This window comes from Sphaeramia orbicularis, chromosome 20 (assembly GCF_902148855.1).
Source record: "Sphaeramia orbicularis chromosome 20, fSphaOr1.1, whole genome shotgun sequence".
NCBI classification, from domain to species: domain Eukaryota; kingdom Metazoa; phylum Chordata; class Actinopteri; order Kurtiformes; family Apogonidae; genus Sphaeramia; species Sphaeramia orbicularis.
The window spans coordinates 2,375,177-2,391,074 of record NC_043976.1 but is presented as its reverse complement, the minus strand read 5'-3'; the positions used below and the strand labels follow the sequence as shown (position 1 = coordinate 2,391,074).

General features: G+C 36.2%; 1 protein-coding gene across 3 annotated transcripts in view; it reads right to left on the bottom strand.

The window, feature by feature from the left end:
* Positions 1-15,898, bottom strand: part of rsu1 (Ras suppressor protein 1) — a 61,526-nt gene that overhangs the window by 32,751 nt on the left and 12,877 nt on the right. For 2 of the 3 annotated variants that reach the window (XM_030123672.1, XM_030123674.1), the window contains exons 4-5: positions 8,802-8,925; positions 2,978-3,096 (exon numbers count right to left, since the gene is read on the bottom strand). In XM_030123672.1, coding sequence (XP_029979532.1) covers positions 2,978-3,096; positions 8,802-8,925 — 243 coding nt within the window. The remainder of the gene's footprint in view (positions 1-2,977; positions 3,097-8,801; positions 8,926-15,898) is intronic. The other variant, XM_030123673.1, reaches the window with a different exon arrangement.

Genomic DNA, 15,898 nt, shown 5'->3' with positions numbered 1-15,898 from the left:
TGTCACACAATAGAACACAGAACAGCTCCACAAACGGCTGGAAACGCTGTGTTTGTTTTAGGGAAGAGGTCAGACACACTGGGGACGGCGGAGGACAGATTCACACTGAGGGGGGGTGGGGGTTGGACAATCCAGATCATCCATTTTATCTGGTTCTAACAAACCAGAAGAGCAGCTGCAGTGGACGATGAACCTCATTAACTCTTTAAAACCATTTGTATCATATTTGCTACGCCAGGTTCTGAGACCTGTATGTTATCAACAGGATCAATACTTTACTTAAAAACCTGTTGTATATGACCCATTACATGTCTTCTGCCCCCTGATGGGTCATCATTCAAATGCAGCCAGTGGAAGGGCTTTACTTTTGGGCTGTTTCAACATGGCTGCTATCATTTTTTAAAATTATTATTTTTTATTATTGAACAATGAATTGTATATATACATAATAATATTGCACCAAAGTAGATACAAATGTAGGTAAAATAAAAAATAATAAATCAAAATTAAAAGAACAAAAAAAGCTTGAGGTATAAAAATACAAATGATATAAATTAAATAAGATTATATATTTGACATAGTCTCCTTATTTTACTCGCTACAGAGGTTGTAATGTTCTTCAAATTACCTAAATAATTGGAAAAAAAGTGCTTTAAAAAAATTATGTTAGCACACTGGTGTGCAAATTTAGTGCAATGAATGTGAAATTTGGCAAATATCACTAACAGGTTGATGATATATCTTTTCTCTGGATTTATTTTACCCATCTGTGAAAGGCCAAATAAAACATGTAGAAAGTTCAGTTTACATGAGGGGTCAACTTGGGTGTTTATGAAATTACTTAAATCAATCCAAAATACATGTGAGTAGGTGCAATCCCAAAATAAATGGCATGTTGTTTCCCCTGCGTTGGTGCAAAAAGAACAAAGAGTAGTGATATTTTTCTTGTATTTTAAAAGACAGGTGTTAAACTGGATAACATCTGTGGATCACCGCTATCGTTTAATCATCCACACACTTTTTGCAAGAAAGTTTTTGGAAATTTTCAAAAAGTTACGTTAAGAAGAACCTTTATATTGTTATTCATTTTTTAAAAATAAGTACTTCGACCTGCATCCTGTGACCCTCTCAAGGACAAAGTGGTTCAGAAGATGAATGAAGTACTTCATGTACTGAAGTGATGCATAGTTATTGGATAATTGATTCTTTATCGTACGGTTAAATTGTGTTAAAAACGTGTGTATCAAATTTGATCCTGCAGGTATACAAGGTGCTTTATAAAAACACCCCCATTTATTACATGTGATACAAACACATAATGATATGGCAAAATGTTTTGTTTGGATATTGTTCAAAGTTCTAATAAACATCTGAATTTTGTGGCTACTTTTTGACGGGTCAGGTTTTACAGGGTTTAAGGTTCACTGCCATCAGGCTCTACAACACCTCAGTCTGATCATTCATCTGTTTTTCTTTTTATTTTAATGTGCTAATAAAATAGAAATGCCTATGTAAAGATCTGCTTTTATGTCAAATATTTGAGTATAGTTTTAATTTATTACAATTTAAATTTTATATACCTAATATCTGGAACCAATATTCACTTTTAAAGTCTTTGAAAAGGTTCATTAAACATCTGTGTGTTATTTATGCAACAAATTATATACATTTTTCAAATCAGATTTTATATTTTTTGTGTGTTTTTTGTCCTTTTGTGTTGATATAGTAGGTTACAGTGAGAAAAAAAAAATTGACAAATGAGATAAATGAAGTTGTGCTGAAAAAAAGATACCAAACATGGGTATAGTAAACATTTCTACATATAGTATATAAAGGCAAAATCAAAAGCACTGAAAAATGGCCAAAATAGGCTCAGACCACTAAGGGTTCAGACAATTGTATCTCTGGTGCTGCAGTTTTGCAGATGACATCATTTAAATTACCAGAACTCCTGAACCATTTGTGATATTGAGGGCATCTTTGATCTGAGATTGGGTTCTTTCTATTGGTCTAACACGTTAGGGTAGAGGCCTGCATTGGCTGAGGGGGAGGAGTGGAAGTGGGCGTAGCAGAGAGCGGCAGAGAGCAGTCGGTGAGAGAGAGATGGAGGATTTTTATTACTTTTAGCAGCGTTTTAGCAAGACTTTAGTGATGAACTCTTGTAAATAATTGTACATAACAGTGATAGTGCTGTTTTGGTGTGTTCTATGAGTGTGTTTTGTTGTGTTTTTGTCCAGTTTTGCTGTTGTTTTGCCTTTTTTTCCCACTGTTTTTATCTGTATTGTTATTTTTTTGTATGGTTCATTGATAGTTGTATTTTAGCTGTAAATATCATTTTCTATCTATCTATCTATCTATCTATCTATCTATCTATCTATCTATCTATCTATCTATCTATCTATCTATCTATCTATCTATCTATCTATCCATCTATCCATCTATCTATCTACATATATATGCAGAGTGCTAGCCAGGGCATACACAGATGCAGTGTGTGTATTTGAATCAGATGATGGATGTTTTTGTCAGTGAAATGAGGGCTCTGTCTACAACTAGACACAAAGTGAACACAGACTATCAACAGGATAAAAATGACCAGAAAAAGAACCAAAAATAAGAAGAACATGGACATAAAATGATCTAGACAAACTAAAATGTTTGAACACATGGAAACAGGTTGAAAGTTTATTTCTATAATCTCATAATGTTTCATTGTGAACATTTACAGTTTTTTTCCATAATAAATCTGATAAAAATTCGTCATGTTTTTTTTTAACTATACCACCCTGTTTTAAGGATTTATTACATAATAATAATAATAATAATAATAATAATAATAATAATAATAATTAATGTCCAGATATGGAATGTTAAGTTCTTCCTCAGTCCTTAAAGGGATTAAGTCCATCTGTATCTGTAGATGTAAGATGTGTGTGTGCGTGTGTGTGTGTGTATGCGTGTGTGTGTGTGTACTCACTGAGGTAGAAGAAGTTTCCAGGCAGTGAGTTCTGGTTCAGATTGTTGTAGGTGAGGTCCAACACTTCCAACGCTGGCAGTGACCCAAACCCTCTGGGCAGGGTACTCAGACGATTCATTCTGTGCACACAAACACACACATGTACAAACAACACACACTTCACAAACCCAAACATGCACTATCTGACAGCTTTGAATTCAAGTGCATGTAACATTTTAGAATAAAGTCACATTTTCATGAACCATACAGATTGGCTCATTTAAAACAACTGGTTAGTTTAAGATTAGAATTTAAAAGATTTACTGTGAAACTACTGTGCAAATTCTACTGTCACAAGTAAACAATACAATGAATAAACGCAATACATATCAATGTATGAGAATGTTTAACCCTTAAAGACCCACATATCCACCAGCGACCTAAACCATCTACTGATCTAAACTGTTTTAATCCCTGTTGATCCACTAATCCTATCAATACATGTCAATAATTGGTGTCAAATACAGTTCCTCATCTTTCATGGTCATCAGATATGACCCATTTCAGAGGCTCAGAGCTAGTTACCATGGAAACACCGTCATCTTCTACAACATTGATTCACCAGTAAAACCCATGGAGTTGGATCAATGACAGTGGATGGACACACTGGGATTATGTTCAGTTAATGGCAGTTTTTACTGAAAAAGGCAGTTTTTCTTCAGTTTTCTCTGTTTTTGATATAATAACCCTAAAGCTTTTATCAACATCTACATGGTCAGTAAATTAAATATAGAACAATACCTGATTTTAACAGAAAAAATTAACAACAACAACAAAAATGCGCAAAATACAGAGGAGAATATTATAATAAATGGTGATAAATCACTTAGGAAAGGTTAAGCCTAGAAGAAAAAGTCATTTAGGAACTGACACAAAAGTATCACTGGGTCTATTTTCTTCTTCTCTTAAATGTACCAGAATGCACGTCTTGACTGTCTTGTTATCTGTGTTTTGTTGCATTGCCTTTTTTTTCCTATGGGTTCTGTTTGTTTATCAAGTCTGGTGTCAGTTTTTGTATTATGAACACATCACTTGAAATTATAAGTGTTATATTTGTTAAATGTTGAAAAGTTCTATAAATACTGAAAAGCTTAATAAGTTAAGTAAAAAATAAATAAATAAATAAATAAATATACATATGTATGTATGTATGTATGTATGTATGTATGTATGTATGTATGTATGTATCTATCTATCTATCTATCTATCTATCTATCTATCTATCTATCTATCTATCTATCTATCTATCTATCTATCTATCTATCTATCTATCTATCTATCTATCTATCTCAGTGGGTCTTTGTGGGTTAAAAGGACAGTTCATCAGGTGACTCCCGCTCTCGTTCATGACTTTTCACCTTGTTTTACAGTGTGGTCATTTACAGCACATGTTAACACATTTGCCTTTCAACAAGGTCCCACATATTTATTTCCAGCATATCCTGACCTGACACACCACGGTGTTATCGTTGAATCTGAAGACTGTATTTATAGAGAAAACAGAATGCTCATAATTTTGTGTGAGGGGCAGTTCAGTGGTAGTTAACTCTATAGTAGTGTATATTTTAGGGTAGTATAGTATAATACAGGGGTGAAAGAAAGTATCAGTATCGCAATGTATCACGATATTTCACTTCACATATTAAAAAGTACTGTATCGATATTAAAAAGTACTGTATCGATATTTTTAGATATTTATTCAAATGCAGACATGGCGAAGGTTCATTTTTGTTTTTTAAGTTCTTTTATTTCTATATACACATGGGTATTTTGTTCTGTTGTTTGTATACTACGAAAGTACTATTGTGATACTGTAGGTCATAATGTAGTTTTTAGAAACTGATAACGCTGTTTTGTTAAATAATGGATAATTCAAGCATCCTAAAAGCACTTTTTACTGTCTGAAAGAGGCAGATGTTTGTTTTTTTTATTGGGAATGCACAAAAATAATGTTCTGGTGTTGGATGATTCAGGGACTGAACACTACATATTCTTTCCGCAATAGAGTATGAACATTTAAGCAGGATCTTGAACTGTAATGTCTGCAAAGCATTATTTATTTATTTGTGTGTGTTTTTGTACTGGTAAAGCTGTATGTTAAAACTTTATTTATCCAAATGCTGCACTATAAGATTTTCCAGAAAATAATCTTTTAATAAAAGAAACAAAACAAAAAATATCACCTTGTTGACAGTATTGTGTTATATTGCGATATATCATATTGTGATCCTAGTATTGTGATTTGTATTGTATCACCAGATTCTTGCCAATACACAGCCCTAGTATAATATAGTACATGGATAATGGTTTGCTGTTAAATGACACCTTCACCTACATGTTAAAGGGGACAGTCCCGATCATTCCATTCAAAGTTGGACTTAGAAAGAAATGTTATCAACATTTCAACAAGGCTCTAACCTCCAACAGAACAATGATCAAAGCACAGACTGCACTGCAGTATCAAACCTCCACAGAGCCCCCCCCTCCACAGTATGAACAGACCAGTGTGGGCATGCACGGGTACTGTTGGTTTGATATAATCATATGTAATCGGTATCAACATTTCACAGTATTAAAATATTACACAAATGAACCAAACAGATGGTTTGTATTCTGTGGTATAACATTAATACTTGACTGCTCAAAGCACAGATGGTTTTTGTTTGTATTAGGTTTGTTTGTATGACGGGTCGTTCACTTTTCTTTTCCATTCATTGAATCCATTGAATTAAATTATAAAGAAAAGAAAAAGAAAAGAAAAGAAAACAGAGGTTATGCCAGTTTTCCACTGTGGGTAGCCACAGGCATAGCACTCACTCAATGTGACTGGTTGTCATAGCAACCGAGTGCAAATTACTGTTGGATCATCTTTAGTGTGACTGTAGCTACAAGTGGGGCAACAATAGAGGAGAAGGAGGAGGAGGAGGAGGAGGAGGAAGAGGCAGAGAAGGAGGAGAAAGAAGAGGAAGAGGAGGAGGAGCAGGTGGAGAAGGAGGAGGAGGCAGAGAAAGAGGAGGAGGAGGAAGAAGAGGAAGAGGAGGAGGAGGACACTTAAAACAGTAAAGTATGGTTTCCCAAAAGACCAAACATTCCACCAGCAGATTTAAATCAACTCTAAACTTCCTGTGAGACTTTTGGATACTTAGCATATTTAGTTTTTATGCATGGGGGGGGGGGGCAGGAGGTATATATGTGGGGGTGCGTTCCATAAGTGCTGTAACTACCATAACTGGTGTGAAACCAAAAGTGAAACTTAACTTTGGACGCCCTACTCCTGTTCTCTCCACCTCTGTTTTACTCCAGAGCTTACACTAAATTTTCTACCCTTCTAACGTACACCCACTGGACCCCCTGGGACTGCTGGGCCCCAGGAATTTGTCATGTTTACACCCCCATTTACAGCGCCCCAGCTTTTATCGTACAGTTCCATAGATGGTACAGGTTTATAGTATTAATACTAACAGTTACAGTAGTAGTGTAATCCACTGCTAGTACTTGTATTTGGAGTAGTAGTATTAACAGTTATGAGTATTTGTACTAGTTATTGGTAGTTATACAGTTACTAGTAACTGCTGTAACCCCCCCCCCCCCCCCCCCCCAACCCTTTCACTGGTCAAGGCAGATGTCCATCCTCTAGAGTCCAGGTCTACTCCAGGTGTTAAAGGTTTCTGATTGATTGATTGAGTGATTGATGTATTTATTTTGAATATGAATGTCAAAACAGAAGAAAATAAATAAACAAAACAGTTAAACATAAGATATATAATACATATTTGAAAAGGAGTGAGAAGAAGTAGAACTTACTATAAACTCCCACCCCTTCTCCTTATATAATTAATAACAGTAATACCATTCCTGGTCTAAGCAGATCTATACTATATACTATAATATGACTGATACTAATTTTTAAATAATTTGGTTTCCGGCTTTATATTATTATGAACAAATATAATATGATTTACATTAACACATAACACAGTAACACATATATGTAAATACATATTGATACACAGATCTATACATACACACATATACACATACATACACATATACCTACATATGTAAGTAAATAAAGGTAAATAAAGGCATATAAAGGTGGTTTTTCCTTCCACTGTCTCCAAGTGTTTACTCCTGGAGGATTCTGTTGGTGTGTGTGAACTGGTTTAAGAGTCTGGTTTATTCTAGCTCTAAATGGGAGTGTCATCAGAGAACTTCTATTATGACGTGACGCTATATAAATAAAATTTGACTGAATTTGATTGAAAATTTGATGGAACCCTAATCCTAACCCTAACCACCATCCTAATTCAGTGGCTAAACTTTAGCCAGCCCAGTTCCAGTAACAATAAAACCACATCTTCTAAAACTCAGTCTGAAGGTGAGGATCAGCTGTCATCTTTCAGTGATTAAAATGTGTGACTCGCCTTTAAGCCTCATGTAAACCGTATAATCTGATGTTTCATCTGATACCAGCAGTTATCTGATTAAGAAAAACGCTGATAAACACACCAGGATTCCTCCCCAACACTCCAGTGTCTTCAACATGTATACCCCTTAATCTGATTTGTTTCGTTCTTTTACATTTGTGCATGTGAAAAAACCCCCCACAAAACTGTAGGAAACAGAAATGACATATCCCAGCCTGACCACGGGCTGATGCTTGGCATGTGAACGCCAACTATTCATAGAGTATAAATGAAGCTAACACTAAGACTGTAGGCATCTTCATGTTCAATAAGACAACGAAACATTTAGGAAATAACAGGAAGTTTGTGTCGAATGCTGCCTTCAAGTGCTATCAGGAAGATAATGTGTTGTGTTCAAGTGCTTTTGTTGTTGTAGTGGAATAAAAATAGCTGGCACACAATTTATGGTGACCTGATACAGTTTTGGACAAGATAATTCATCTGATACAGCACTTTTTTTTTTGTATTTATGCAAAATGTGAATACAATAAATGTAAAATCATCAGCTAACAGCAGCAGAAATCAGATCAGAATGAAACTCAGCAAACTGAAAATGAAAAATGGACAAAATAATCAATAAAATAACCAAAACAATAAACAAAATAATCAACAAAATTACCAAAATAATCAACACAACGAAAAAAATAATCAACAAACTGAACAAAAAAGAAAGAAGTATTCAACAAAATAACCTTGACTGTGTGGGATGTGTGGATCAAAAATACAAAATGAGGGGGCGTTCATGTGCAATTTTCAAGTTCATATCTAGTATTTACCATAATTCCCATAGCACGTGAAGGCAGCATTACATCACTACATATGTACGAACTCTAAAACGAATCCAATAATGGACTAAAAACGTGTAAACCAGGGTTTTTCAATTATCTCATTTTTCAAGTGCAAGTAAAGATCAGATTTTTACAATTATCAGATTTTTACGGTTGTGTAAGTGGGCTCCATCAAACCCCAAACTGTCCCCACAAGTAACTGTGAACTGTTTGTGACACACAAAGACATAAAAATAAACAGAGGGCACAAAGCGAACACAGCCCTTGAATCGCTGTGTGAGGCTTATGCTGACCACATTCTGTTTGTCTGTGGATCAATACACACCCAGGATCCCCTTCTAATCCTCCTGTCACCGAGTCCACGCCTGTGTGAGCCTGAGCTCCGAGCAAACGCCACAAAAGCATTTCTACCCAACAGGTGAACACTGGCACGCACGAGGTACAAGCGTACGACAACGCTAAAACTGAAGCGGTGTGGTCAAACGACATGTAGCAAATACCACTGGTGCAAAAGTGAGGAGGGACGCGTACCCGAGGTTGAGGTGTTTGAGCTTCTGGAGGCTGCTGATCTGAGTGGGAAGCTCCTCAATCTGGTTATTGAACATGTTTAGAACCTCCAGGTTTTTCAGTTCAGAGACGTTTGCAGGAACAGCTGCAGATCAGAGACAGAAATGACAGTTAGGACGCTAACACTGAGCAGCACATGTCAGACTCATTAACCCAGTGGTTCCAGCCTTTTTTGTCACATGACCCCATTTTAACATCACACATTTCTGGCAACCCAACACATTCAAAATGGAGACTTTTTTTTTTTTTTTTGCTAAAGTTAATTTATTTTTGATAAAACACAACAGAACTGAATAGAGCAGAACAGAAAAAAACAGAATAGAATAGAACTTTACTCTCACTGTCACAGGAATAATGAAAATCAGTTTAGCAGCGAACATTTAAAGTGTATAAAGACTGTGTATACAGACATAAACCATCTACTGATCTAAACCGTTTAATACCTGTTGATCCACTAATCCTATCAAACCATGTCAATAATTGGTGCAAAATATAGTTCTTCATCTTTTCATGGTCACCAGATATGACCATATTTGGACGTTCAGAGGCTCTGGTTCAATGGTTCCAATCTTTTTTTTTTTTTTTTACTCCTGACCCCATTTTAACATTACAAATTTCTGGTGATCCCAGACATTCAAAACAGAGACTCTTTTTTTGCTAAAATTAATCAGTTTTTGATCCTGTAATAGTTTTCTATCCTATGTTTCAAATACAGCTTAATTTTAGAGGACACTTAGTCTATATAATGTATATTATTGTGGACAGAGGCAGTAAATCCAGGTGTAGATTACTGCACAAAGGGAGAATTGGATTTTCCTTGGTCAGGATCTGTCCAGTCAGTCCAGCTGTGATTTACAAGGAGGACAATTAATACTGAACAAACAAGAACTGAAACTATGAATTATGAAAGAGCTGCAGCATCTGAAACTGACCACAGTGAACATTTGACACAAACAGAACCACAGTGCTGCAGTTTCACAACCACAGTTTGTTTGTTATGGATTATGATTGTCTCTGTCAACTCAACACAGATTTTTTTATTAATAAGTTTATTTTTTATCAAGTACTAGAAACTTCAGGTGACCCCATGGGTGAAAAACACTGCATTAAAGTCACTCATGAGTCTGTATACACCTGTACACACATGTCCCATTAACCCTTTTATCTAATACAGTCAGTGTTTGCTGCATAAGGGAATGGCTTTTAAAAATTTTCAGTCATGATATTATAACAACAGACACTTGTTGTGTTGTATATATTATTTGTTTATTTGATTAACTAGCAGCATTGTACCCGAGGTGCCATTGTATGATAGCGCCCTCCCGTGGAGCAACAGTGGCATTGCACCCGTACGCCCTCCTGTGCTGCAACATCGGGACACGCGTCGGACACAGAACGTCCATTATAGTAGGATTACCCCGCCCCCTGAAGGGGGGGCAAGGGCTATTGTTTTTGGATCAGTTTGTTTGTTTGTTTGATTGTTAACACTCTAGCAGCAAAACTATTGGTTGAATTCATACCATACTGGGTTTATAGATTACCAGTGACCCAGAATAGATCCAATTACATTTGGGGAAAAGACGGTCAAAGTTCAAATTTTTTTTATGAATTTTTAAATTATTTTTTTCTCTCATTTACTTATAATGGATGAAATGTGTCTATGATGACATCAGCTGGATCGATGCCAAAATAAGCTACAATACGTGACAGGCGGGATTTGTTCCCCAGCACCACTTGTTTATTTATTTTTTGTTGTATTGATCATTTCTTTCCTGTTACTTTTTATTATCAGCCTACCTGCACAGAGCAACTGTGACACAAACAATGATTCTGATTGTTCTTGGGGGTGCACCGCCCCCTGCCCAGCCCCGCCCCCTCCTGTAGCTCCTCTTGGGGGGACACTGAGGCGTCTCCAGGTCAACACAGATATAATCCCTCCAGCCTGTTCTGGTTCTGCCCTCAGGTCTAATCCCAGATTTCAAAGGAAGGAATCCGCAGAAATCTTGGTGCATGAGGGACGAGACCAAAATCAATACAGGAGACCAGAGACCTTTAGGGTTTAGACAGCACCGTATTAAAACCAGACCAGACCTGAGCTGGCTCTGGTCCACTCCACAACGCCATCATCTGTAAACACACTTCTGCGTAAAGCTGGAACTATCAGATAAAAGTACCCAAATGAAGAGGTGGAATGATCTGTGAATATGCACCGAACCAGTGAGCCCCTTTACGTCCACACCCACTAATGGGTCTCAAACCAGTGGGTTGTGGGCCTTAATGTTATTAAACCTTTATCTATTTTTATGGATCTGAGCCCCATCCATTCACACTCCCCAACAGTAGGGGGCGCTAATGTACAGTTATGATAATTAACACCAGACATTTAACACCATAAAAGAAGAAGCAACAGTTTAAACTCATCTGATGTTTAAACTCAGGTCTGACACAGACTCCATCAGATCTGGTTTTTCCTCCATTGGACTAAAACCTCAGTGGGTTTAATTCTACAAGTGACTGAATGAACTTTGAATTTTTAACTGAGTTCATGCCTTAGTTTTAGTTCAAATGAACCTAATTTAGTGTTAATAATAATAATAAACTTTATTTGTATAGCACCTTTCATACAGAAATTGTAGCCCAAAGTGCTTCACATTGATTGAAAAAAATACAATATTAAAATACATTAAGATTTGATTAGAAATACAATAAAATAAAAATAAATATAAAAACAGCGCACATTAAAATATTTGATTATGCATAGAATTTTTGAAGAGCAAGAAATAAGATGAAATTTGAGAGAAATACAATAAAATAAAAATAAAAGCAGCGCACATTAAAATATTTGATTATGCATAGAATTTTTGAAGTGCAAGAAATAAGATGAAATTTGAAATACAATAAAATAAAATAAAAATAAAAAACCGCACATTCCTGGTTCCTGAATTGTGAACCCATTTTTATCTCCTTTCAAAGGCTAATGAGAATAAAAATGTTTTTAATTTGTTTTAAAAGGGAATATTTCCATATGTATCATTGCCACCTGCTGGTCAGTTTGGTTTATCATTAACCCTTAAAGACCCAAACATCCACCATCGACTAAAACCATCAACTGTTTAATTCCTGTCAATCCACTAATCCTATCAATCCATGTCAATAATTGGTGTAAAATACAGTTCTTCAACTTTTCAGGGTCATCAGATATGACCATATTTGGACATTCAGAGGCTCTGTAGTTATCGTGGAGACACGGTCATCTTCTACAACATTGATTCCCCAGTCAAACCCATGGAGTTGGATCAATGCCAGTGGATGGACACACTGGGTTTATGTTCAATTAATGACAGATTGGACTGAAAAAAACACTTTTTATTCAGTTTTCTCTGTTTCTGATATGATAATAATAATAATAATAATAATAATAATAATAATAATAATAACAACAACTTTAATCTGAGTTTTTTTAAATTAAAATCTACATGATCAGTAAATTCAATATGGGAAAATACATGATTTTCACTGAAAAGAACTCAAAATACATTTTATAATAAATGATGAGAAATCATTTAAGAAAGGTTAAATAGAGAAGGAAACTCCATTTGGGAACAGCAACAAAAGTAGAACTGGGTCTTTATGGGTTAAACTAGTCTGTGTTTTCATCCTGGTATATTCTGGATTATCTCAGGTTCAAAACACAACATCTTAAATTAAATACATTTGAGTAGTTTAACTGTGATCAGTTTGGGTCTGGTCTGGTCTTTGAGGGGTGATAGTGGGTCCTGAACCCAGACCAGCTCAATAAGGTTAGATAAGGTAAACAGGACCTGAATGAACTCAGCTGGACTCGTGTGTTTGGCCTCAGATTGACGACGGCTGACATCCTCCTTTTAAGCAGAATTTACAAACAGCACCTGTCTTGTCCAGTTTACAGTTCCCAGCAGGTCCATGAAATAATTGGGGATGCACCGATACCAATAACAGTATCGGGTATCGGGTCCGATACTCAGCGTGTGTGCTTGTACTCGTAAAAGTACTCCAATACAACCATACAGATACCACTTGTGGCAGCATGACATTCCCAGTTCAGTGCAGCAGGTACAAGGAGGAGGAGTAATGTCAGCAGTGTGGAGATGTAACGAAATAAATGACAGAGACAAAAGTAACGATAAAGACACAGATGGATACAGACGGAGCGTTCTGTCCATCCTCTGTGTACATTCCATCCGTTTTCCAGGTGCTGGCAAATGAGTACCCAGACAGAGAATGCCAACGGAACCGTGGAGGTAGAAGATGTGTTCAAAGAACCACTGTGTGAGTTAGAGAAAAACTACTGACACATTTAGAACAACTACCCTCAGCAATATCAACATTAGTATCACATTAGTGTTACCTCTGTCATCTACATGTCTATTATTACTGACTTTCTTCTTCTTCTCATTAAATTTTACTTTTCTTCGTGGTATTTGTCCAGTATGGTTAATTCAGAGCGGCGCCCCCTGGTGGATTAATTGAGAAACACTCATTCCAACACATTAAATGTCAGTAGCAGCACTTTGTTCCAGTCAGACTAATGACAATGACAATAAAGCACATTCACAAAAGGAACTAACAACTGGAATGGGATTATTAAGTACTCATATCGGTACTCAGTATCGGCAAGTACTCAAATGTAAGTACTTGTACTCAGTCTGGACAAAAGTGGTATCGGTGCATCCCTGTAAATAATGGTCCAAATGTGTCTGCTGTCAACATGCTAGCTGTTGTTGTTTTTGTTTATCCCCTGCGCTTAGTTTCCACCTAAAGTTAATGAGCGTACCTTGACAGTGCCTCCAGGACACCTGTGTTCGTTATATTATCCTATTCCAGTCTTGATCTGTTCTATAAATAACTCACCAGACTAAAACGTGTGCAATCTTACCATCTCCAGGAGCAGATCAAAACATCAGCTCTACAAACACACCATCAAAGAAGGTTAAGATGGAGCTGTTTGGGGGACACTGACAAAAGTAGATGAAAGATGGTAGAGTATTTCATAAAACATAAATAAAATCAGCCTTGACACTATGATGTGAATGTGATCTACAGATTTACTTTAACCAGCTGTTTGTTACTTCCAATGACATGAACAATATAAACCATCACACAAAATACTGAGGTGTGTTTTGAATTTTAAAAAGAAAATGTCTCAGAAATTATATTTACTTCATAGTGAAAACTTTGATGTTTCACTAATGGACTGTTTCAGTTCAGATACAAGTTATTGGGAAAAACTGATGTATATTAGATTTGTCTTGGCTGACCTCTGCTGGTGGAAGTTACTATTACATGTCTCCAGTCATTAAAGGGCTCATACTTGTCTAAACCCACTTTTCTTAGTCTGTGGTTCCTTTCTTTGTATATTTGGACCCTAATAGTTCATACAGTTTTTTTTTCATACAGATTTCTTCAACGTGTTTGAATTCCTGCTTAATTTATTACGTTTCATAACTAGTTCCGTCCCGACATTTGCACATATAAGGTCCAGACTTCAGACGAACATTTCTCCGAGTACGACATAATTGTTTGTTCAGACTCATCTAAGGGTTCGGCTCTGGACTCTTAAAAGTCAAAATACTGGAGATGTAACAGCGGAACAAACACCAAACTGAACTCTACTGTTCTATTTCTTCTTAAATTTAACATCTGCCATGGGTCAGAACAGATTTCAGATTTCTGCTTCCTGTGCAGTACATGTATTGGTTTGTTGCCTATGTTCATGTGAGTATTTAACGCAAAGGCTAAAAATCCGACCAATGGCCCTGTATCTTATCAGCCAAATTAAAAGCTTTGGGAAATGTCTCCAGATGCCATTTATTCTCCCCCAGTTCTGTGTATTTATTCTATTACAGAAATAGCCCATGTTTTGGTCATATTCCAATCAGATCTGTAAAAAATTGAAATTCCAACTTGATATCATTGATACTGATTTATTGGATCAATCCACTTCCTATCTGTTATAATGGGGAAATTTGTCAAAGTTGCACCAAATCCAGAATCAGATCTGGATGGAAATAATTTCAATTCCTTGTGTTGACATCATCATACAGAAGCTGTATACCAAGTTTGAAGTCAATCAGAACTGGAGTTCGGGAGAAAAAGACGATTGAAATGTTTCCCCATAAGAGCCCATGTTAAATTTTCTGTAAATTCCTGGATCCAGAAGAAGATCCTGATCAGCATGTGACATTATGTTTTGGTCATCTCCCCATCAGGGCTGGACTGGAGACATTTACACTGGAGATCATTTAGATTTACTGAGTTATTGCATCCATCCACTTCCTATCTGTTATAATGGGGAAATTTTTCAAAGTGGCATCAAATCCAGAATCAGATCCAGATCCAAATAATTTCACTAACTTTTGTTGACATCATCATAAAGAAGCTGTATACCAAGTTTGAAGTCAATCGGAATTATAGTTTCGGAGAAGAAGACGATTGAAATTTTTGTAACAGACGACAGACGCCGATGGACGCCGCATGACGACAATAGCTAACAGCCTGTCGGCCGGTAAGCTAAAAACTGAACATATTATATCTATTCTGATGCAATTTCTCTGCTTGAAAAGATATTTGGTGCATCGTCAACATTAATAAGGGAGGACCTGATAGACATGAAGGACACAGTAGTTGACCTTTTCCATCCATAGGTGCACATACCAATTGAGTGAATGTCCACAATGTGCTATTAATTGCAGGTTTTGTGCAGAAAATTTGGCAAAAGCAACACCGCAACAGATGTCATTCAGTTATGAATGTTTTATAGAGAGTACAATAGTGTGAACCAGTTCTTTAAGTTTAACCTTCCTGTATCTGGGTTGAGCATATTATACACACTTTACACTTCATCTTATTAAAGGTCGTATTATTTTTCAATATTTGTTTTAGGCCAGAATTCCACAGTTGTTCATTTTTAGTCTGATTTTTAAAACTCTGATCCATCCACTAAAACCATCCCATAGTAGCAGTAGTAGTTTTATTTCGAGCACATAGAATCATCAGATAACAAAGAATCATACAACATGGTC